The following is a 25,438-nucleotide window of genomic DNA, read 5'->3' as shown; positions in this document are numbered from 1 at the left end:
GCATGTCCTATTCTTGTCCGCAATTTTTATAATGTAATAAAGACTTCTGTCTGCTCAGAAAACATCTGGATTTGACTGACATTTTGTCCAGTTGTAAAATAATGATCGGCTAAATCAAGCAAAGCAAACTACAGGAGATCCAATCAATTATGATAAGCAGGGAAGATCCGGGCAGTCTACTCCCATGCAGAAATACTAAATGATCCTGGTGATCTTGGTTTCTCAACATAATTTATGATCGTGACACCTCTCACACATTAGCACTAAAAAAACTATGCCGTGTGGAGCAGCCAGAAGCTAGCAGTACAGCAGGGCCTTGTGGCCTTGACATGCTTGTCGCTCCTGGGGATAAATGTGCACAGGATGAATTCACAGCTATGCATTTCCAATTGGTCAGGCTCACATTGCAAGGCTACAGTTACTAAATCAGTGCAAAATATTCCTGAGATAAACATAACGAGCTGTAACGCACAAAGCAATCTAAGTTCTACTTGAAGGCAAAGTGGTCATAGAGTCAACTAAAAATTACAAAAAACACAAATCTCGTTTTAGAGAGAGACAGACTAGAAAAATAAGGAATGAAAAAAATAAAAAATTCTTGAAACGAACAACTAAAATTACAACAGTAAAAAAAACTATTCCATCTGATCTTCATAAAAAATAAACGTACCGAACAATCAAAGGGTTAACGCAAACGAGTATCATAACTCTCCATTAATGAAATCAAGTGGACGGCGCCGACAATGGCTGCCGACATCTGAAGGTTTCCTACTGGCTGTAGTAACCCCTCTAGTCTGATAGATACTGGCCCAAGCAGCCCAGTGGGACTCGCACGTATCAGGAAGAGTAAAATGGCCTTGTGTGCATAAACCCAACCATCAAACACGACAAACAAAGCATAAAAAGGTCAGCCTCATGCTGCACTGCACGACACATGCAATACAAAAGGCACTCAAATTAAATAGATCTGCTCTTTGGTAAATCCTGTTTCTTTAGTTGGAACCATAGTCTGGACTCCACAGTGCGGGATTCTTCCAGTTTGGACTGTGGTGATTGGAATAATTTGTTGGCGATCCAGATGTAAAACCTAAAAAAGGCAAAGATGACGTGATAAACACTTTATAACGTTTTCACCATTTTTTAAACTGTACCTGTAATTTACATTATTAAGGTGCCGTATGGTTTAATAAAACCTAGCTGAATTATAACAAACTAATATATTGCCCGAGTTGAGGTGTTCCTATCCGATCTGACACTGGAAGAGATGCTAGAGCACGCTGGGCAAGTACAGTCACCGAGGCCACCAGACAGCACCCAGAGGAGTATTGCACACGGGTCCTTTTAATTAAAAAAAGGACCTGTGCAGACAACACTCAGGTGCCATAGCATCAATACACCACTAGTGTCCCTCTCCAAGTCCAATGTCAAACCAGGTGAGATTGTAACTGGAGCTACACTTTAATCCTGCCCTATTTAGAAATCCTGGAAGGCCCCAACCAATATCAGCAGTATGCTCACACAAGACTGCTGCAGAGAAACCTACTGTATACCATTCCATCGCAGATTTCAGCTGTTGTAATGGCCATAGTGAAAAATACCACTCTTCTGCAGTATTATAGGTTAAGTTGCAGATTTGAAAATCTGGATATTTTGCCTATTCACTTAGGTCTCGTCCACATTTCCGTGTCAGTGTCACGTCCGTGTATCATCCGTGAAGGATCCGTTTTTACCCTCCGTGTCCAATCCGTAATTCACGGATGTTGCTCAGCTGAAAATTTATTTCAAGAGCATTTCCTATCTGTCTTCTGTGAAAAACGGACACACTATGGATGCCATCCGTGTTGTGTCTATGATTTTCACAGGCCCATAGACTTCAATGGGCTTGTTTGGTCTGCATCACAGATCAAAGTAGTACTTGTCTCCATGATTTTATTTTTAACTGACCCACGGTCAGTGAAGACATATTGAAAGCAATGGGTATGTGTGCTGCCCATGGAAAACGTGGACAGCACACGTCCGTGAAAAACGGATGTGTGGGAAAGGCCTTACATAGCACTGAATCTGCTAAAAAAAGAAAATCCACAATGTCCTATAGAATGGGATCTTATGATTGCAGTGTCAATGACCACAGGCCATGCACGTGCAGACACCTCTCTAACAACCCCCTCCAGCCCCCCCCAAAAAAATTAAAACACATACTCAAAAACATCAAATTACGCTCCTTAAAACAATGAAGGGGGAGTTACACTTTGGAAGGGTTACTCCATGTAAACGTCCAACTAGAATTTCTCTTTTAGTGAAGTTAATTACTCTGGCTTTAATACATACTATTGTTTTGTGCAGACCGAGGAGGTGAGGTGGAGATGAACGCTGGGTGATTAACAGTCTCCCTTGGTGAGAAAGCTAAAGAAAAAAAAAGAGAATTATTTTAACTGTGAAATCATCAGACTGATATGTTCTTACATCGCTGTGTCTGTCATTACCTATGATCGCAATGGCTGCCCCGGCGATCAGAGCAAACAAGGTGAAGAAGAACACGGGATAAGAGTCCATAAAGGTCTTGTAGAAGCCATGCTCCCCGGTGTAAGGCACTGCAGGACAGGAAAACAGGGACTAATGACAAATTATCATGAGGGGAATTTTTTTTTAAATCATTTTTTTTATTATAACCCAAAATTCTTAAAATGTACTTCTATAAATTTAGCACATTTTTTTGGCAACCTTTTGCCAAGGTGCAGTTAATTAAACTGGCATACAACTCATTAACATAGCTAACCACACCTGCTTTCCCACCCGCTTCCAAAATATGAAGTGAGCAGTGTAAAATGTCGAACAATGGCTTTGCACAAAAAAAATTTGACACCACATTTCAGGATTGATAAATGAACCCCCTGTCAATGGAAATTAATATCCCTATATATGCAGTGTTGAAATGTGGCTGCATTCCCTGAAATAAGGAAGGAATAAGGAGTTTCCTATCCTATGCAGGTGTAGCAGGTTTAGGGGACATTCACATGACCGCAACTTGTTTTGCAGTCTGCATATTGCGGATCCGCAAAACTCTGATGCCGCCAGTGTGCGTTCTGCCTATGTGCGGACAAGAATAGGACAGGTTGTATATATTTTTTTAAATGAACGGGTCCGCACCTGTTCCGCAAAACTGCGGAACCATTCATACAGTTGTGTGAATGAGCCCTAAAAGTGTTTCAGAAGAAGTGAAGTAAACGTGAAAACAAATCACTTATAAAATAGCAAAACTCCAACTACTTGAATCTCATGAGTAGGGGCAGGTTAAGTTACAGGCCTTGAGTGTTGCTATAATGCTAGGGCTAGACTGGTCGCGAGACAGCTCTAGCTGACAGGATCGCCGAGTTGCAGTGATTCAATAGAAATTAATGGGATTGCAAGGGCAGTCACAAGACATCCAACACGGCTGGATTTCCTGCGATTGCCGTGGCAATGCCATTTATTTCTATGGGATCACCACTATTTATTGAACCTGGCTGCAATGGCTGTCATTCGACCAATGTCACCATGTAGCCCTAGCCTTACTGTTGCATACAATGTAGTGGGAAGCTGGAAATAAAAATTTCTAAATTCTGCCACTGTTTTATGTTTTTTTTTTACAGCATTTCCTATGTGATAAAACTGACCCGTACCCTTTATTCTCCAGGTCACTACAATTACAACGAAACCTCATATACCGGTATATAGTTTTTCTTGTGTTTTAATACCATATTCTGTCCCCCATAACTTATTTCTATGGAGCTGTGTGAGGGCTCATTTTTTGTGGGGTCATTTGTACTTTACGTTTCTACTATTTTGGAAGTGTGTATGACTTTTACTTAAATTTTTCGGGGTGAGGTGAAGTGACAAAATGGCGATTTTTATATTTTTCACAGTATGGGATAAATATTTTTAGATTTTAATAGTAAGGGGATTTTCGTACTGTAATTGTATATTTATTTTCATTTTAATTTTGGGAAAAGGAAGGGGGATGATGTGAATTTTTATATTTTTTTAAACTTTTTTGGCTCTCAGATACCGTGGTCACATGTGATCACTGCATCTGATGGATTAAATGTCTGATCGGCAGACATTAGCCCTGGGTGTCTGCTGTTTAAAACCCTACTTCTGCTGTATATTTATGGTGGGTGGTCAGGAACGGGTAAAAAAGCATTTTCCCAGTTTAGAACATTAATGGCTCATCCTCTGTATAGCTCAGTAATATCAGACCAGTGGTGGTCTGACTCTCAGCCTCCTCCCCGATGAGCTGCTTACATGGGCCTTGGTGCTCATGCTACGGGCCTCTTCACTGTTAACATGGGGCACTCTACTTAGACTTCATTCACTTGAATGGGACAAATCTGCCTCGCCACTACTAAGTACACAGAATGCAGGTAGACAGACCCATGAAAACAAGGATGAGACCCGCTAAGGCCCATTTAAACACCTGACCAATTGTGGTGCAGAGGACTGGACCACACCCATCTCTTGGCTTACTGATAGTCGTCAATAACTGGAACCCAGAAATCAATCCAGGAACCTTCATGAAATCTGTAGTTATTTGCCACTTTTCCAAGTGATACAGACATACATACCATATGCTGGGCCAGTTGCTGCCATCAGTCTGATGGGAACATCTAGGGTTTGGCCTGAAATGTAACTGGAAACAGAAAGCGATGTGGAAAATGATCCCTGGTTTAAAGCCTGTACTTCAGTAATGCCAATTTCATAGGTTACAAAACTGGGAACTCCAGACGACTTTTCTTTTCGATAGACAGACACCACTGGAGATCCAACCTTTACCTGTGGAAGAAATCATGGAAGCTTAGTCAGATTGTATTCCGTGGTACATGCGTCCCTTTATGTCCTAAGTAATAATGTACCTATTGTTGAATACGCACAATACATATGCTCTTAGCAAGAAGATGCTCAAACAAACACAATATTAGGACATATGGATGTCAGACAGGATTCCACAATGCAGTCCGTTCTCCTGTCTATTAGCTCTGGCAGACCTGGTCCATTCATGTATCAGCATGCATGTTGGTACTTGCATCCCTGGATCCGATGAAAGCTGTAATGGCACCGGACGGGGTTACAAGCAAAGTGTACTTGGCTTGCATGCTGACCTGCATTCCCTGGATTTTATGTGGCTGTCATGGCCCATGAACAGGTAGGAACAAGAGTTAGGGACCACTCATGAGACAACCTTGACGCGGTGAGTGGCTTACTATGCTTTGGCCAAAATATAAACCAATGTCTCGTCCAGCATGGAGGGCAGAGTGCTGGATGTAGTGTGCGATCACATTTGCATTTTCCATTCATGTATCATACCGTCCGCCATTCATTTTAATTTGCTGCAATGTAATACTACGATTCCTATGCAGCAATTGCTGCAGAACAAATGTGCATCCAGCCAAAGCTTGTTTCATGAAGGGAAGCCTGTTTAGATAGAAGCTGGCCCTGTGTTCTGTTGATCGACATGGCTTTGGCTTTAGAAACCCCCAGCAAGCGTCTGTCATGGCCACATTTTCTGAAGCCAGAACAGCAGGAGACAACAAAACTTTTTAAAGAGAGTCTGTCAGCAGTTCTGACCATGCCAAACTGCTGACAGTGCTACATAAGGGCTGGAGAGAGCAGTAAAAACATAGAATTAAACTAGTTAGAAAAGAAACTGAGGCCATCTGATTATCCTATGCCTTCTAAGAACTTATAAAGTGCTTGTCTTATCGTAGACATTGGTGGCATATTGTTAAAATATGGTCAATAATGTCAGATAGGTCTGGGACTCGCACCTATCTACCGAATGGGACCCCCGAAGTGTGCGGAAAGCAGCTGTGCATGTGAAGCCGCCCTATTCATTTCTATGGAACTTACGAAAGTAGCCAAGCGTTGGCTTGGGTATCTCCGGCAGTCCAACAGAAGTGAATGGAGCGGTGGCTGCGCTCGCACAGTGTGCTCTCCAACCATTTCTATGGGACTTTCAAAAATAGCCAAGCATGCTGAATGAATGGAGAGCATGCCACGCATGCACAGTGCACTCTCCTTCACTTTCAGGGGACCCATTCTGAAGATAGGTGCGGGTCTCGGAGGTGGAATCCTATCAATAGACCATCAAAGTCTGAGATGACAACTCCTTTTTTACGGCAATATTATTGCATGCATTCATTTCGAGGTGGAGGTCCTCTGTACGTTGTCTGGAAGGTGCACGGATGAGACTTGTGGGATTGGAAGAGGTCTGTGACACGTTATTATGCGACATCGATAAACCCAGAATACATGACTAGATTCGCACTTCATTAACATGTGTGATCACAAAGAAGGAAGATTACCATTGGAAAGCTCACCTCTAGACTGTTCAAAACTTCAGCAGCTCCAAATATCTTAATGTCGGCTGTTGTATAATGATTACTTAGAACTATTTCCTTCTGATTGGCATAAAACCCAGGGTAAACAGACACGAGCGCACTGATCTGCTCTCTGTAGACATGATTCCCAAGCACGGATGCTGTTACAGTAAGAGACGTGTCCCCCATGCTGAGATGTTTTAGCTGGCTCTCTGATAGCTGCTGTCTTGAGAGGGAACAGGTGTAGTGACCTAGATATCGTACAGATAGGATAATGGTGAGAAGCCTGCATGTTCAGCTCAGATGAAACTGTTATGACAGCAAAGAATTGGCAATTTGTCTCAGGATAAATGACGGGCACACAACACAGCATTTAGAAGAGCAACTTCAGAACTGTCCTGTATAAAATTATTAACGGAGAAAAATAGCAAATTAAATCAGGATACGGGAAAAGCTTTAAACTGCCTCACATTTCACTGGTTCCTAGCAGAAAGGAAGACGCAAGAAGTAAAAGAGATACTTGAATGCAAGTTAAAAGCATGTATACCCCCCAAATCAAAATCTAATAACTCTCTAAAAACTACCGTACATAGAAGATAAAGTCCAAATCTCCTTTTTTAAGAAACTCGTGCGGCTTCACCCTTAAAGAGCATCTGTCAGCAGATTTGTACCTGTTGCATGTGCGCTTGGAAGCTGAAGGCATCTGTGTTCGTCCTATGTTCATGCATTGCTGAGAAAAATGAAGTTTTAATAAATGCAAATGAGCCTTTAAGAGCAACTGGGGCGTTTCTGTTACACCTAGAGTCTCTGCAACTGCCATACCCTCTACACGGTGATTGACATGGCCAGGCAGTGTAAACGTATGATCACTTCTGACCCTGACTTCTCCTAAAGTCAACCAGAGTACAGAGGGAACAGCAGCTGCAGAAAAAGCAGAGCCTTTTGGTGTAATGGCAACGCCCCCGTTGCACCTAAAGGCTCATTTACATATATTAACACTTCATTTTTCTCAGTAATGCAGGCACATATGAACATGGGACCAACACATATGCCAAGCGCACATGCAACAGGTCAGCCAGTTTCACAAGTACAAATCTGCTGACAGATGCCCTATAACCCCATCCCATTTAAAAATTCATTGCTGCGTGCGAAAACGCATACGGCGAAGCAAAAAAAAAAAAGTCAAAATGGCCAATTCCCCGTTTTCTGGTCGCTTCACCTGCCACAATTTTTTTTAAATAAAAAGTGATCAAAGTCATACACAGCCCAGAATGGTGTCAATGAAAAGTACAGATCGCCCCGCAAAAAATTAGCACTCGCACAGCTCCGTACACATAAAAATAAAGTTATGGGGGTTGGAATAGGAGGATAGGTCATCAATATCCTGAAACTGCACAACCCCGTAGAATACATGGAGGAGTTTTTGATTCTAAAGGCAAATGCTCCTTAAGATGTGGGGACAGAATCAGTGTACCTGTCTCTGCATCAAATCCTGTCTTAACAGAAAATATTTCAGGAGGTGGAACATCAGGATTCTGATCTTTAAGATGCAGGTGGCAATGGATGAGATTCCCTGGGTGAAGATCTTGAATTGCTTCAATCTGGGCAGAAGAACATTCCCCTGAAAATGATAAAAGAAAAAGTAGACACATTTAAGCCTGCAAATATTAATAACCCAAGATCATCAACCTGCAAATATTAATAACCCAAGATCATCACAGGGTGCAGAAAACACCATTAAATCAATTGTTGCCACGCTGTGCTGGACAGCATTATTAAAATGTGTTAATTGGAGTATTTTATTTTAAATAAATTGCACAGATCTGACAGCCAGGTAATACTGAGCACTGGGGAACACAGTGTGAAAGAACAATGATGAAATCTCCCTGCAGGATTAGACCAGACTTCATATTGCAGCCTTGCTGTAGAAGTCACTTCACATGTTGCGTAGATATACAGTGCCTTGCAAAAGTATTCACCCCTTTGACTTTTTTCGTATTTTGGTACATTACAGCCTTAAGTTCAATGTTGATCTGAATTTTATGTGATGGATCAGAACACAATAGTCTAAGTTGGTGAAGTGAAATGAGAAAAATATATAAATAAAACTATTTAGAAATAGAAAACAGAAAATTGGCATGTGTGTGCAACCAATTACCTTCAGAAGTCACATAATTAGTGAAATGATGTCCACCTGTGTGCAATCCAAGTGTTACATGATCTGTCATTACATATACACATCTTATTTGAAAGGCCCCAGAGGCTGCAACACTTAAGCAAGGGGCATCACTAACCAAACATTGCCATGAATTAGATTTGTGGTATACGAGTCCCTATAAGATTGAAACAGTTTCAATGGAGTCCAGGAGAAATGGGACTACTTAAAAGTAGTAGTATTGAAGGCAACAGATAATTGCATTAGGCTTGTCAGTAAAAGCAAAAAAGGAAGAGACCACTGTGGTACTCAGCAGAAGTGGCCAAAATCATTAAAAACTAAAAGATAGCATTTAGTAATTAAAAAAAAAAATAATAAAAAAATATGAGGATGACAGGCAAATTTATAAGATTAGGCAGAGAGAGGCCAAACAAGTTATAAGAGCTTCTAAAGCACAGGCAGAAGAGAAATTAGCTCAGTCAGTGAAAAAAGGCGATAAGACATTCTTCAGATACATAAATGAAAAAAGGAAACTAAAACAAGGAATTACCAAATTAAAAACAAAAGAAGGAAGGTATATGGAAGATGATAAAGAACTAGCTGACTGCCTCAATGAATACTTCTGTTCAGTCTTTACAAAGGAAAATGAAGGAAAAGGACCTCAGTTAGGAAGGAAGACCAATAAATCTTTTGACGCATGTGTCTTTACAGAGGAAGAGTTTCTAAGTCAGCTGTCTAAAATGAATACAAATAAGTCACAGGGCCTGATGGGATACACCCAAAGCTATTAAAAGAGCTCAGCTGTGAACTAGCAAAACCATTAACAGATTTATTTAACCAATCACTGGTAACAGGAGTCGTCCCAGAAGATTGGAAATTAGCAAATGTTGTGCCCATTCACAAGAAAGGTAGTAGGGAGAAATCGGGCAACTATAGGCCAGTAAGCCTGACATCAACAGTGTGGAAATTAATGGAAACCATACTTAAGGAGAGGATTGTGGAACATCTAAAATCCCATGGATTGAAAAATGAAAAACAGCATGGGTTTACTTCAGGGAGATCATGTCAAACTAATCTTATTGATTTTTTTGATTGGGTGACTAAAATAATAGATGGCGGAGGTGCAGCAGACATCGCTTATCTAGACTTTAGTAAGGCTTTTGATACTGTCCCACATAGAAGGCTTATCAATAAATTGCAGTCTTTGGGCTTGGACTCCCATATTGTTGAATGGATTAGGCAGTGGCTGAGGGACAGACAGAGGGTTGTAGTCAATGGAGTATATTCAGACCATGGTCTTGTTACCAGTGGGGTACCTCAGGGATCTGTTCTGGGACCCATATTGTACAATCAGTGATACAGTCCTAACCTTAGTATCTGAGGAATGGGATTTAGGGCTCATTATTTCAGAAGACTTAAAGGTAGGCAGACAATGTCATAGAGCAGCAGGAAATGCTAGCAGAATGCTTGGGTGTATAGGGAGAGGCATTACCAGTAGAAAGAGGGAGGTGCTCATGCCACTCTACAGAGCACTAGTGAGACCTCATTTGGAGTATTGTGCGCAGTACTGGAGACCATATCTCCAGAAGGATATTGATACTTTGCATAGAGTTCAGAGAAGAGCTACTAAACTAGTACATGGATTGCAGGATAAAACTTACCAGGAAAGATTAAACAACCTTAACATGTATAGCTTGGAAGAAAGACGAGACAGAGGGGATATGATAGAAACTTTTAAATACATAAAAGGAATCAACAAGGTAAAAAAGGAGAGAATATTTAAAAGAAGAAAAACTGCTACAAGAGGACATAGTTTTAAATTAGAGGGGCAAAGGTTTAAAAGTAATATCGGGAAGTATTACTTTACTGAGAGAGTAGTGGATGCATGGAATAGCCTTCCTGCAGAAGTGGTAGCTGCAAATACAGTGAAGGAGTTTAAGCATGCATGGGATAGGCATAAGGCCATCCTTCATATAACTTCTAATAGAAGTTATGAATGAATTGCTAGCAATCTACAGTCTGACAATGGCAGCACTGATTGGATAGAGTCAGACTGTGCAGGTACACCCCCCCCCCCCCCAACTGGTTACCTGACCTCTGTACCCTTACTGCAGACTGCTAGCATTTCATTCATTACTTCTAGTAGAAATAATAAAGGAATGGCACAACATAGAGCCATAAGAATAGAGGCTCCAGAATTGGTATTACATGGGGAATGCATGTAGCTATTAACACAGGCATGTCAGGAGTGGTGACAGGTCTTCTTTAACCCCTTAAGGACTCGGCCCTATTTCACCTTAAGGACTTGGCCATTTTTTGCAAATCTGACCAGTGTCACTTTAAGTGCTGATAACGTTAAAACGCTTTGACTTATCCAGGCCGTTCTGAGATTGTTTTTTCATCACATATTGTACTTCATGACACTGCTAAAATTGGGTCAAAAAAGTAAATTTTTTAGCATAAAAAAATACCATATTTTCAAAAAAAATTGAAATATTTGCAAATTTCAAAGTTTCAGTTTCTCTACTTCTGTAATACATAGTAATACCCCCAAAAATTGTGATGACTTTACATTCCCCATATGTCTACTTCATGTTTGTAGCATTTTGGGAATGATATTTTATTTTTTGGGGATGTTACAAGGCTTAGAAATTTAGAAGCAAATCTTGAAATTTTTCAGAAATTTACAAACACCCAATTTTTAGGGACCACTACAGGTCTGAAGTCACTTTGCGAGGCTTACATAATAGAAACCGCCCAAAAATGACCCCATTCTATAAACTACACCCCTCAAGGTATTCAAAACTGATTTTACAAACTTCGTTAACCCTTTAGGTGTTGCACAAGAGTTATTGGCAAATGGGGATGAAATTTGAGAATTTCATTTTTTTGCCTAATTTTCCATTTTAACCCATTTTTTCAACTAACAAAGCAAGGGTTAACAGCCAAACAAGACTGTATCTTTATTGCCCTGACTCTGCCGTTTACAGAAACACCCCATATGTGGCCGTAAACTACTGTACGGGCACACAGTAGGGCGTAGAGGGAAAGGTGCGCCGTATGGTTTTTGGAAGCCAGATTTTGCTGGACTGGTTTTTTGACACCATGTCCCATTTGAAGCCCCCCTGATGCACCCCTAGAGAAGAAACTCCATAAAAGTGACCCCATCTAAGAAACTGCACCCCTCAAGGTATTCAAAACTGATTTTACAAACTTTGTTAACCCTTTAGGTGTTGCACAAGATTTAATGGAAAATAGAGATACAATTTCAAAATTTCACTTTTTTGGCAGATTTTCCATTTTAATATTTTTTTTCCAGTTACAAAGCAAGGGTTAACAGCCAAACAAAACTCAAAATTTATGGCCCTGATTCTGTAGTTTACAGAAACACCCCATATGTGGTCGTAAACCGCTGTACGGGCACATGGCTGGGCGCAGAAGGAAAGGAATGCCATACGGTTTTTGGAAGGCAGATTTTGCTGGACTGTTTTTTTGACACCATGTCCCATTTGAAGCCCCCCTGATGCACCCCTAGAGTAGAAACTCCAGAAAAGTGACCCCATTTTAGAAACTACGGGATAGGGTGGCAGTTTTGTTGGTACTAGTTTAGGGTACATATGATTTTTGGTTGCTCTATATTACACTTTTTGTGCGGCAAGGTAACAAGAAATAGCTTTATGGCACAGTTTTTTTGTTTGTTATTTACAACATTCATCTGACAGGTTAGATCATGTGGTAATTTCATAGAGCAGGTTGTCACGGACACGGCGATACCTAATATGTATACAATTATTTTAATTTATGTAAGTTTTACCCAATGATTTCATTTTTAAAACAAAAAAAAAGTTTTAGTGTCTCCATAGTCTAAGATATAGTCTAGTTTTTTCAGTTTTTGGGCGATTATCTCAAGTAGGGTCTCATTTTTTGCGGGATGAGATGATGGTTTGATTTGCACTATTTTGGGGTGCACATGACTTTTTGATCGCTTGCTATTACACTTTTTGTGACGTAAGATGACAAAAAATTGCTTTTTTTACACCGTTTTTATTTTTATTTTTTTACAGTGGGCACCTGAGGGGTTAGGTCAGGTGATATTTTTATAGAGTCGGTCGATACGGACGCGGCGATACCTAATATATATACTTTTTTTTAATTTATGTAAGTTCTACACAATGATTTCATTTCTGAAACAAAAAAAATGATGTTTTAGTGTTTCCATAGTCTAAGAGCCATAGTTTTTTCAGTTTTTGGGCGATTATCTTAAGTAGGGTCTCATTTTTTGCGGGATGAGATGACGGTTTAATTGTTACAATTTTGGCGTACATGCGACTTTTTTGATCACTTTTATTACCTTTTTTTGGGAAGTAAAGTGGGCAAAATTGGTGTGAATTGACCTGTGGTTTGTTGCGATCGCCGACATGGGGGGGGGGGGGGGGGGGGCACGGGACCCCCCTGCGCATTTAGCCTAGGTGCCTGCTCAATGATTTGAGCAGGCACCGTGTTCTGATCACAGCCGGCTGGGCGGCAGTGATCGGAACACCACATGACGTACCGGTTCGTCATGGGTCCTTAAGGGGTTAATATCCCATACTCTACAGTGTAATATCAGGCCACTGGTCAGCTCTCCTGTCCGTTTTACTTAAAGGGGTTGTCTCTTGTAAAGTATTATTGCAATACACACAAAAAAAAATTAAAAATGATATATATATTTTTTTATATGTACATGACATCCACCCTGGTAGCACCCCTCTGCTGTTTATCCTTCTGGTCCACCATTTCCTGCATTCAGAGGTGGACGGACATGCTCAGTAGCTTATCTGATGCCTTCCTCTCCCCAGATAACTTATAATGAAGCAGCCCAGACACCTTCCATTCATCCCTACTTCTAAATTCATATAAGGATATGAATTCAGTCATTTTCAGGATAGGACATATGAATTGGTATTATTTCAGCCCTTATTTTATACTCGCTCACCAGAATGTGTTTTCTTTGGATATTCTGACATCTCAGACAGTGAAATCCTTAGTGTATATGATGCAGAAAAGAAATAAACCACCCTATTTCCTTGTCTAATAGACGCCTGGTTATCACTGCCGCTTCAGGTGCCTTATTAAACTATCAGAACAATGACAAACCTAGTCTCCCAATTGCCTCATTTTCTAGCTGGGAGATGTAGACAATAAAACTATCAAATAAGATAAAGCGGACAGGAATAGACTCATCGTTCCACATTCATTACTTTCACGGCAGTCGCTTTCTCCATGCACATAGCGTCCCTGAGTAAACAAGCTACAAGGAGAACTGCAATTTGATGACCTGAGCAAAAAATTTAGTTCTGTGCCATTATGGTCCTACTCACAAATTAGTGAAGTTAAATCGAAAAAACGGATGGCTAGATGTATGTATGACCAACTTTTCATACAAAAGGGCATCTAACAGGATCTTCACATTACTACTCAGTAGCTATAGTGGTGCAGAGATAGCAGTTACAACCATTGCCCAATTTCTGAATGGTCCCCAAAAAACACCTCTCCCAACTACGAAAACATTGTGAATGACACTTATTCCAAATTTGCATTGGGGTCCAGGAGCTGTACTATATGGCCACAAGGGGCGGATTTCACCCTATGTATTGGAAAGGGGGAAATCTGTAGCATAAATAGATATTCTGCAGATTTTTAATTAATTTACTGTAAAATGCTTGGATCTGCTGCATGCAAATCCTGCAGAATACTTGTCCTGTGTGGACATACCCTTAAAAACAATGTATTGACAGCGAATTAACTATTGCTTGAAACAAGTAGTTTAAACATTTTCTTTGTAAGAATTTTTGGTGATTATTTTTTCAAATTTTCCAAGGTACTATCTACATTTAAATTATCCTGAAACTTTACAATTTTCACTGTGATCGCTGAGCCCCATAATAGGGTGACATTTCATTTATGGCAGAGATTACCTTTCAGCAGTCATCTCAATATCACGGACAGGACTACAATAAAATGCTAGCACCCCTAGTGTACAGAGATCCCAGCTCCTGCACAGTGACCTCTGCATAGGTCAATGAGCATGTCTGAAAGACTCTCCCATAAAATTCAAAAACATCTCCAGTCCAAGTCTTGCTATCGCTGCAAAATGTGGAGTACTAACCCATTAAAATCAATAGGTCTGCAACTAAAATGTGTTCAACACACGGGCGGCAAAACAGATACGTTTGTGTGCATGAGGTCCCATCAGAGTCCCATCATGTAGCACTGCCAGCTATCTATAGCACTTATCTCTAAACTCCTAACCGCTCATGAACACTCATTTAGCCATACTGTTATCAGTTAGATAAGAATTTGGCTAGCTGAGTGCTTATGAGGTGTCAGGAGATCAGAGATAAGAACTATACATAGCCGTCGAGATACTCTTCAGCTAGGCGGAAGCTTAACTATGTACAACAAAAACTGCTGAACATATTTAATAAAGACAAACTGAAAGTAGGAATTAGACCTACCAGTAATTGTATTTCCAGGAGTTAGACATGACAGCACCGAATGGAGGATGTCTCCCTGCCCACTATTAGGCCAGGAACAAAGAGGTTGAGAGCTCCACCCATCCCCCCCCAGTGTTTTTTAAAATTATCACACAATGATGGATGTTTAACTTAAACTATTTTTTAATCAATTATTCAACACATCACATTAAATTATAACTATAGGAAGATAAGGGAGGGAAATCAGAGTGCTGTCATGTCGGACTCCTGGAAATACAATTACCGGTAGGTCTAATTCCTACTTTCCAGGACGTCCTCCATGATAGCGCCACATGGAGCAATACCAGATTAGTACACTAATTAGGGAGGGGCCGCGGCCTAGAGGACCTTACGTCCGAACCTCGGGTCATGGTTTCCTGCAATGTCTAATCTATAGTGTTTACAAAATGTATGCGCACTCGACCACGTTGCTGCCCAAGATGCCGCCACCGCTCTGATAGAATGGGCTCTAATAATTTGTGGACAAGCCAGTCCCTGCAGATCATAGGATTCTATAATTGCCCTTTTTACCCATCTGGCCAATGTTGTTTTGGAAGCTTTCCTGCCTTTATTTCGGCCAGCAAACTTTATGAACAGATTTGTATCCTGCCTAAATCTGCTAGTAACCTCCAAATATTCCAGAAGAGTCTGCCTGACATCTAGCAGGTAGAAGCTCTTTTCAGTGTCATTTTTCGGATCGGTACAAAAGAAATGTAATACTATTTCCTGATTTAGATGAAACGTAGAGACTACTTTTGGTAAAATGGTAGAATCCAGCTTTAGAATGACCCTGTCATCTAGAATCTGAAGGTAAGGTTCCCGGGTGGTTAAGGCTTGTATCTCACCTATTCTTCGGGCCGATGTTATTGCCACTAGAAAAACAGTCTTCAGAGAGAAATGTTTTAAAAAGCAATTCTGTATTGGTTCAAAGGGTTCTTTAATTAAGCCATTGAGAACTGTCGATAAATCCCAAGGAGGAACAGTTGATTTTACAGTTGGTCTAATTCTTGTTGTTGCTTTTATAAATCTCCTTACCCATCTATTCTCTGCCAAGGAATAATCTAGGAACCAGCTTAAGGCTGCTATCTGAACCTTCAGGGTGCTGTGTTTAAGACCCTCATCAAACCCTTCCTGTAAAAAATCCAATATTTCCGCCAACTTTGGGAGCAGAGGATTTCCATTTTTTTTATACCACCCAGGAGTATTTTTTTCCCCATATTTTGTTGTAGATAGCTGAGGTTACCTGGTTATGGCTCTTTTGTTGATATAACCCTGTCTGATAATCCCTGTAATATTAACAAGTCCCTTTCAGGATCCATGCTGTCAATCTTAGTCTGTTTATTTCTGGATTCCAGATCGGGCCTTGAGAAAGAAGGTCTGGTCTTAGAGAGAGAGAGAGTTATCTGATGTTCTGTAGCCATGGAGATTAGGGCTCGAAAACATGATTGTTTTGGCCAGAACAGGGCCACTAAAATTACTTTTGTTGACTCTGTCCTTATTTTCCTGAGGACTGCCAGTATTCGGGGAAACGGAGGGAACACATATGCCAATTTTGAAAAAAGTATCAAAAATTATATCAAATGATAATCAATAGTATACACGTAGGTAATTGAGTATCTGAATTAGACGTGCTCTGCTAAAAATACCTTTAATTTCATAGATGGGTAATAGGCTAGAATTGCCCTGGTGAAAATCGCTTACACAGACTAATACCGTGTTAATTAACTTTACAGAAAAACAAAAAATAAATAAGAGATTTTTTTCTCCTATCAAGGGCCGGATTAGCTCCCTCATCAGACGGCGTAAGCTCTGTCAAAGTCCCCATCAGTATACATCACTCTGATGTGGACACTTGTGACTGGACCATAATCATATGGGAGCTAAGTATCTTCTTTTTCTTTGATCTTTATCTATGATTTATGTAACACATCTCTATTACTACCCCCTGATGAGCCGTTGTTGAGGTAGAAACGAGTCGGGATCTGTGTATTTCTATATACATATTTAGTATCCTGTATAGGTATCGTCAGAGACTAATCTGTTAGTCCAACCTACAATATGGGATATAGGGTTGTTCTAGGGGTATAATAGGTCTAGGTACGAGGACATGGCATCCCCACGATCAGGAGGTGTCCAAGGGCTGAGTTAGCCATAGGGTTGTAACTAGGGACATATTGATCCCTTTTACATCAGTGACCTACACACCTGTACCAGCAATGCCTATATATTTACCCTTGTAATCGGGCCCTTGATAGGAGAAAAAAATCTCTTTATTTATTTTTTGTTTTTCTGTAAAGTTCATTAACACTGTATTAGTCTGTGTAATTTTCACCAGGGCAATTCTAGCCTATTACCCATCTATGAAATTAAAGGTATTTTTAGCAGAGCACGTCTAATTCAGATGAACACATATGCCAGCTTCATATCCCATTTTTGAGCTAAGGCATCTACCCCATCCGGATGATCCCTCGGATTTAGGGAGAAGAAGGAATCTACCTGCGCACTCCCTTTTGTACCGAAAAGGTCTATTTCGGGATATCCCCATACCTTCGTTAACTCCTTGAACACTTGTTTGTTCAGAGACCATTCGCTCAGGTCCAGGTAGTGTATGCTCAGAAAATCTGCAGACTGATTTTGTGATCCTTTGAGATGGACTGCCGAGATTGATAAGACATTCTTTTCCGCCCAGGAAAAGATGTGGTGGGAAAGAGCTTGAAGAAGAGGGACTCTCGTTCCCCCTCGATGCCTGAGGAAAGCTACTGTTATCATGTTGTCGGATAAAATTCTTATGTGGTGACCACACAAGATCCTGGCTCTGCCCCAGTGTTTCTCAAACAACTTGGAGCTCCCAAAAGTTCGAGGATTTCGCTTTCATTTCTTGATTACAAACCCCTTGGAAGTAATGTTGTCCTATTTTGGCTCCCCGTCCCTGCTGACTGGCATTTGGGACTTAGGTTCCAGGGAGTCTCTCTTGAGAGGTTCTCTGCATTTTCTCACCATTTCAGAGATTCTCGAGTTTTGTCTCTTATGTGAATTTTTTGATTCAGTGATTGTTGGTTTCCATCCCAGACTGAGAGAATCATATATTTTATAAAGCTCTCGAGTGAAACTGACTCCATGGGACCGTCATGATAAAGGCCGTCATCAAACCCAGGATGCTCATCGCTTCCCTTATTGTACATAGATTTCTTTTGAAAGGCCGCAACTTTTTCTAATAGGGTCATCCGTCTGTTTACTGGAAGGAAGGATTTCTGCAGCCTGGAATCTAGTATGGTTCCTAAAAAGAGGGAATATGCAATCAGGAGAAAGTCGTCCAGATATGGCACAATTTTTATCTCTTTCCTCCTTAAGAACGCAACAATTTCTATTATCAACTTTGTGAATACCCGTGGGGCTGAGGATATCTGGATTTTCTGTAGCGCCCACGGATTTTGAGTTATCTGACGCCACGCTGGAAGAAAGAATTTCAATCTTCCCCCACAGATCTGGCGTCATTGTTTGTTTTGAAAGTTGGGGTTAAGTAGAAAAAAATTCCTTTCCCCCCTTTTGGATAGGACCATCTTCCAGATCTTCCTTTGCCCTTAACCGTTTTTTTTTTTTTTTTTTTGTAGGAATCTTTTACAAAAAAACTGCTGCTTTCTAGCTTTTTCTTCTGGAAAGCCTTTCTTTTTGTCTGCGGCTTTTTCGAGGATATTGTCCAGCACTGGACCACAAGGCCCTTTTTGCAGTTTGAAAGAGCCACATTCCTGGCAGCAAACATGACCGATTCCGCAGAAGAGTCAGCTACAAAAGCCGTGGCCGTTTTTTAACATAAGGAATAGATACTAGTATATCTTCTCTAGGAGTCCCCATTTTTAAATGGTTTTAAAGTTGAGACTTTTAAAACTTACCAATAAAACCTCTTTCTCGCTCTTCATTGGGGGACACCGAGACCATGGGTATAGGTATGTCCTCTAGGAGGCGTGGACACTAGTAAAAGCTGTTAGCTCCTCCCCTGGCAGCTATACCCCCTCCAGCCTGTAGAGAGAGCTTCAGTTTGTGAGAAGCAAGTAAACCAACGAAAAAACGTGGAACAGCAACAATGCCAAGAACCGAAGCAGGTTCTAACCAGCAACAGCCACAACTGTGGTCGAACAACAATACTGGGTGGGTGCTGTGTCCCCCAATGAAGAGCGAGAAAGATTTTACTGGTAAGTTTTACAAAAATCTTGTTTTCTCGCCCATATTCATTGGGGGACACAGAGACCGTGGGATGTCCGAGAGCAGTCCACAGGGAGGGAAAACCACAGACCCATGGAGCAAGCGCCCCTGCAGGTAACTAAGAACTGCCGTCTGCAAGACCATGTGGTCCAAAGGCGGCGCCCGCCGATGAATAAGTATGCATCTGGCACACTTTTGTGAATGTGTGTAAGGGGGACAGTAGCCGCCCTGCAGAACTGCGCGGCCGAACTTTGAATCCTCCGAGCCCAAGAGCGCCAGCGCTCTGGTGGAGTGAGCCGTGACACTGAAGGGTGGGACCCTGCCCCGGGTGCAGTACGCTTAAGCAAATGCAGACGTGCAATTGCCACCCTGGAGGCCGCCAATGTCCTGCGAGGACCCTCCGTGATGACAAAAAAGGAGAGTCCGTACACCGGAAGGAACTGGAGGCTGGCAATAAATAGTCAGAGCCCTGACAACGTCCAAATGACCTAACTCCCATTCCCTAGGGGGTGAAGGTGAGGGACACAGTGATGGAAGGACAGTTTCTTCATTGAAATGGAAATTAGAGACCACCGTCGGAGAAAGGAATGACCGGGCTGGGGAACCGCTTATCCCTGTTAGAACCAGGAGGTTCTCTGCAAGAGAGCGCCCCAACCCGGACACCAATCTGATAGATGTGATAGCAACAAGAAAAAAAACACCTTCCAGGACAGGAGTCGGAGTGACATCTCCCGCAAGGGTTCAAGGGGAGAATTTCGGAGCGCTGAAAGGACTAAGGTTAGATCCCAAGGCGGTAAAGGAGGACGGTATGGAGGAACCCCATGTGCCAAGGAAACAAACACATTGGCTAGGTAAAAGTAGAGACGATATGAGAATCACCGGCGGTGGAGTTCAGTCAATGACCGTAGCAACACTGCTTGATGGAAAATTCGACCAGACCAAGATGAGAGAAAAAACTCTGGCCTCGAAGAGGAAGAATAGAAGGGGGGTTCCGTTCCAGAAATGAAACTCCATCAACAGTCGTGACAGCACCCCCGCTCAGCCTGACGTGGTGAGTCTCGTAGTCTAGCTACGGAACGTGCAGTGAAAAGGCATGACTACATCGGACTGACATGGCAGTCACTAGCCAAGTCTTGAGAGAGGTAGTTGTAGATACGGGTAGTACACCCAGGACCAACGGGTAGGTGTTGGAAAAAACGTCACAGCCCAACAGTCGGTCCGGAACAGGACTTGGAAGAAAAAAAACACAGAACCAATACCCTGCATCCACATAGATGAGGGGAAGTAGTAACGTAGGAGCTACCAAGGTTTGCGGAGTGGCCGTGAACCCTGAGCCAGAGAAGGAAAATAAAAAAACGGAAGAAAAAAATGGCAGGGCGAAGCCCACTCCCCACCTGAGACTGGCACTACACAGAAGTAGCCACCGGATGATAGTGGCGGTGCCATACTCTGCCTAAGGAGGCGGCCATGCAGTGTACGCCACAGAATTTAGCGTTCAAAGAATTAGTCACCTGACGAAGGAGCCGTGCAGGAAGAGCCAGAGTATGTAATGGCTACTCCAGGACCCCCGTACCGTAGTAGCCGCAGCACGCCCGCCAGCACAAGCTGAGGGCCAGACTAGAGGGATCCGGTAGAGGCCATGGTACCATACTGCCCCAGGAAGGAGAGCTAATCTTAAACACTCCACCTGGGAAGGGTGTTGAACAGGAACAACCGCCAAGCCAGCATCAGGGTAGAACCACTACCTGAGGGATTGCCCCACTGCAGCGACTGCGAACGCTAGTACTAGCGTAAAAAAATCTGCATCAGCAGAGGAGAACACGCTGCAATGCTAAACCAGAGTGCCAGCACAACCACTTCCCACATCAGGAATGGTGGATAGGGAATATAGAGTCAGTGTAACACTCGACTTGCTGGAACGTAATCACAATATTACGTGCCATGGTGTACGCACTACATATTGTTGATTACCCATATTGGGACAGTGGAGGGCCATGGATAGAGTAGACGCTAGGACACATGAGTGACGCTGGGCAACCCCCTGAGGAGAGAGGTTGTCATACTCATTCCCCAAAACGGCACCAAGGACAAAGACACAATGTGGAAACAGCCACAGTATCCCTGGCGGCACCGAAATACCATGAGAAGAAAAGTACAGGGCACCAGCGTGCATCGATACTCGCTACGCTCCACTTGTAGAAGAAGCAAAGGCATCTATAACCGTGGCGTAGTTGAAGTGCAACATCCAAGATGTGTACTCATTCCCATATGGTAGGGGATCAGTCGTGGAAAGGGCAATGTTGCAATTATACCACCATTTAAAGGGGGTAAACAGGGAGGCGTCCACTGCTTTCCCATCTGAAAAAGAAGGAAAAAAATAAACTAAAATAAAAAAAATCTTCAGGAGATTCCCTGAATATGAATATGGGCGAGAAAGCATAGATCTTGCAACTGATGCGGCAGCAATATTTGTGCTGACTAGAACTACAGACGTCTCCCAAGTTTTCCTCAGAAGACAGTCAGCCTTCCGGTCCATTGGTTCTTTAAGTTGCGAGGAATCCTCAAATGGAATTGCTGTCTTTTTTGCGACCCTGGCTACAGGAGTGTCTATTTTAGGAATCTCTTCCCACAATTTAGTATCTTCCTTATCAAACGCTAAGCGATTTTTGAATTCTCTAGGAATAGAAAGCCTTTTCTCCACTTCCTCCCATTCCTCTAGAATCATTTCCTTTAGGTCCTTTGTTGCTTTATTGTGTGTTATTACATAAGAGTGGCTCATGTGAACAGCGATGAACAGATTCCAACTTTTCATAAAAAGTAGTTGGGAGTTGATAAAAATCAAACTGTTTTGATGGACGCTCAAGAGGCCAAACAGAACAAGCACAATGGACTGGATGAACCGTCCTGCTCATATTCTCTAGTTGCAATCTGGAAATACAACTACTTCGTTCATGTGGAGGCTACACAATGACTCAACCAATATCACAATCATCCAAAAAATAAAAAACAATCAGTACTCAAGACCCTTAGACAGAATATCGGATGCTCTGGAGAGGGCCATCAAACATTTTCATTACACTTCAGTTTGCAGCTTGTGTACAGAATGATTCATAAGTCGCACACTCAAGTCTTCCAGTAAAGCAGCCGAGTAAAAGCAAATATGTCGAGCACTTAGTGTCATTATTGGGGAAAAATATTCTGAAACATTAGCACTCTCTATGGCATTTTGCATTTACTGTACAAAAACACTTCAGTTGCCTTCACATGGAACAAATTGAATGTAAAATGTGAGAAAACGCTACATTTATGGTAATGGGACCCTTCATAGTAATGGTGAAACCTATCTACTAGTCACACCGACAGGACTGCTAGGCATTAGATTAGTAGGTCTTTACGAGGAGCTGGATTCCCTTCTACATACCCACCTTTCTGTAATACTGCCAGTACTACGTTGCTACTTTTTGTCCTAATACACAGCACTAGTAAGGGATGCTAAAGCCCTTGAGCGATTGAACCATAATGGTAATGTATTTTATATAGCCATACAACTGGCTCCGGTGATACAATGTAATTATGGCTTGCATTAAAACAGTCTTAAAGGGGTTGTCTGACTTCAGGAAGAGGCAAAACTAAGATTAAACAAAATGAATCGGCAAAATACTACACATAAAGCAAGCCCTTACATACAGCAGTCAGAAAGAGCTTCTGGAAGCTGTAAATCACTTTCTATTCAGAGGACGGAGGATTCTTTAGGTTTCTGTACACACAGAACCAGAAAAATAAAATGGAGGTGCCCTCACCTGGTGTTCAAAGCGGCAGCACATCCTGGCGCAGGTAAGGCTACTTTCACATTAGTGTTTTTTGCGGATCAGTCATGGATCTGCAAAAACACTTCCGTTACGATAATACAAACGCATGCATCCGTCATAAACGGATCTGGTTGTATTAGGTCTTATATAGCCATGACGGATCTGTCATGAACAATACTGAAAGTCAATGGGGGACAGATTGATTGTGCCCGAGAAAACGGATCCGTCCCCATTGACTTACATTGTGTCATTGCGTTCTGGTGCACTCTGTTTCGTTCAGTTCAGTTTTGTCCCCATTGACAATGAATGGGGACAAAACTGAAGCGTTTTCTTCCGCTATTGAGATCCTATGACTGATCTCAATAGCGGAATGGAAGTGAAAGTAGCCTAAAGTGCAGGACAGAACATGTAATACCACCACTGTATTGTAGAGAGGAGATACTAGGCAGCCAATATAGGTGTTTTACCAATGATATGGCCATATCGATTGGTTGGATCTTCCAGACAATCACATGAACTACAGATCAGCAGTGTCTGAGACATTGTATGTTGAGTCTGGTTTCAACTAACAATGGCCCAGGAAAGACCATTGAATGTTGAATATATTGTATCCTGAGGCCATTGTAACTTGAGGGACCACTGTATTGCTCTCAAATAATACATTAATCTCAAATACATGCCGCAAGGCTTGATGAATCCTATACAGATACTGATCATTCGGAATAAAACCAACATAGATCATATTTGAATCTAAAAACAAACATGCATAATAAAAAAATTAAAAAAATACACTGTTTTCCCATGTTACGTTCCACCTTTAAAACCTAAAGAAAACCTAAGCAGCTTTGCAAAAGACAATGGGGGAGATTATGGCTCTGCGCCTGTTTTCTGGTCTGGAAAAGTCACAAATTTTGTTGCAAGTACCAGTTTGTGACTTTTTAGCTTTCTCTGACACCCTTGCTATTTAAAAAAAAAAGCATGCAGGGCATGGGTTAAGGCTCCACAGCCAGACTCCTTAACAACAGGTGCAGAACTGTGGCACATCTCACACCAGCACAAGTCAAATTAAGACCAGTGTACCCAGCGCATCGCGAGATTACAGCTATCTAACGGTGACTAAAGGAGGAGATTCGGAGGACATAGGTGGTGCTGGGCTCCTTCACAGGCGGGCATGGCTGGGCACCAGGAAGGTTCGTACAGCCCCTTGGTCACCTTACAAGACTAATTTACATATCTCTAAAATCCTTTTTTAAAGAAAATGAAAGCACACAGCCCTATAGGACAGGTATATTGCGAACATGCTAGCGGCGATCTAGCCGTGCATGTCTGCATCTCTATAACCTAAAACTTGGTGACAGACTCCCTTTAACAAAAATAGATGAAGCTTTTAAAACATAAAAATATTTTGCCAGGGGCACTATTGGTAGGAATAAAGACAACGCTCCGACAGAGAAAATACATTTTGTACCGCTGTTTGCACTGACTGCTAAAATAAGCCATTCATCAAGAAAAATAAGAGAACCATTTCTTACATTTACCTTTCAAATTGTTGCCATTTTCCCCAATATTAACAAGAAATTTAAGACTATCTGCAGACTGCAAATTGATTTTCTCTCCGTTTGCATCCACAACCCGTGTTCTCTGTGGAGAGCGTATTAGCACCTGATATAGACAAAAACAACAGATTTGAATCTTGGATATATCGCTATGTCATGGTATAAACACTAAGCAGAGCATAGGCAGCCATTAAAATAGCCATCATTCACATATGTATAGAACCAGTCTCCATGCAGAGCGTGCACCTGCAGTGAAAAGAATTACGGTACATTTCAGAGAAAATACTGTTTTCAAATATAAATGCAAATCAAAGCAGGAGATGAAGACCAAACCGGATCACCGGGATCTGTGACCACATCAGACAGGCCTGCTCGTACGGAGCAAACACCTAGCATGAGAAATCTCATTCCTGCTGGTTAATAGTGCCGGACAAAAAAGCCTCAAAAGGGATTATCACTCTGTACCACGTTTTCTTCTGAATCATAAATCATAATTCTAAAGCCATAGGCCACACCATATAACGTCTAGTGTAATATTAAGGGGGTTGTCCAGGATTAGAAATGCATGGCTGCTTTCTTCTGTGTTCTATTAAAGTGAATGAGATAGAGCTGCAATACCAGACACGACCCATGGACAGCTGTGGCGCTGTTTTAGGAAGAAAGCAGCCATATTATCCTAATCCGTGTTTATCATTCCCTATGCTATACGGGAGACCAATAAAGCACAATATGGGTGGTTTCACACATGGCTTGCTTTTTTTTTTTTTTTTAAAGCCATAATTTTTCATGTTGTGTTTAAGCCAAAACCAGAAGTGGATTCAAAAGGTAAGGGTAAGGGCTCATGCACATG

At 41.7% G+C, this 25,438-nt stretch overlaps 1 protein-coding gene across 1 annotated transcript in view; it reads right to left on the bottom strand.

Annotated features, from left to right (window-relative positions):
* Nucleotides 1–32: 32 nt before the first annotated feature.
* The window catches only part of NUP210 (nucleoporin 210), a 111,533-nt gene continuing 86,127 nt past the window's right edge, over nt 33–25,438 (bottom strand). The window contains exons 34-40 of the mRNA XM_040406850.1: nt 24,571–24,694; nt 7,828–7,974; nt 6,354–6,604; nt 4,602–4,809; nt 2,484–2,591; nt 2,329–2,403; nt 33–1,087 (exon numbers count right to left, since the gene is read on the bottom strand). Of these exons, the coding sequence (XP_040262784.1) occupies nt 993–1,087; nt 2,329–2,403; nt 2,484–2,591; nt 4,602–4,809; nt 6,354–6,604; nt 7,828–7,974; nt 24,571–24,694 (1,008 nt within the window). The 3' untranslated portion in view covers nt 33–992. The remainder of the gene's footprint in view (nt 1,088–2,328; nt 2,404–2,483; nt 2,592–4,601; nt 4,810–6,353; nt 6,605–7,827; nt 7,975–24,570; nt 24,695–25,438) is intronic.

This window comes from Bufo bufo, chromosome 9 (genome assembly GCF_905171765.1).
Source record: "Bufo bufo chromosome 9, aBufBuf1.1, whole genome shotgun sequence".
Classification (NCBI taxonomy): Eukaryota; Metazoa; Chordata; class Amphibia; order Anura; family Bufonidae; genus Bufo; species Bufo bufo.
The sequence above is the reverse complement of the archived record's forward strand: the minus strand, read 5'-3'. Positions and strand labels throughout refer to the sequence as shown.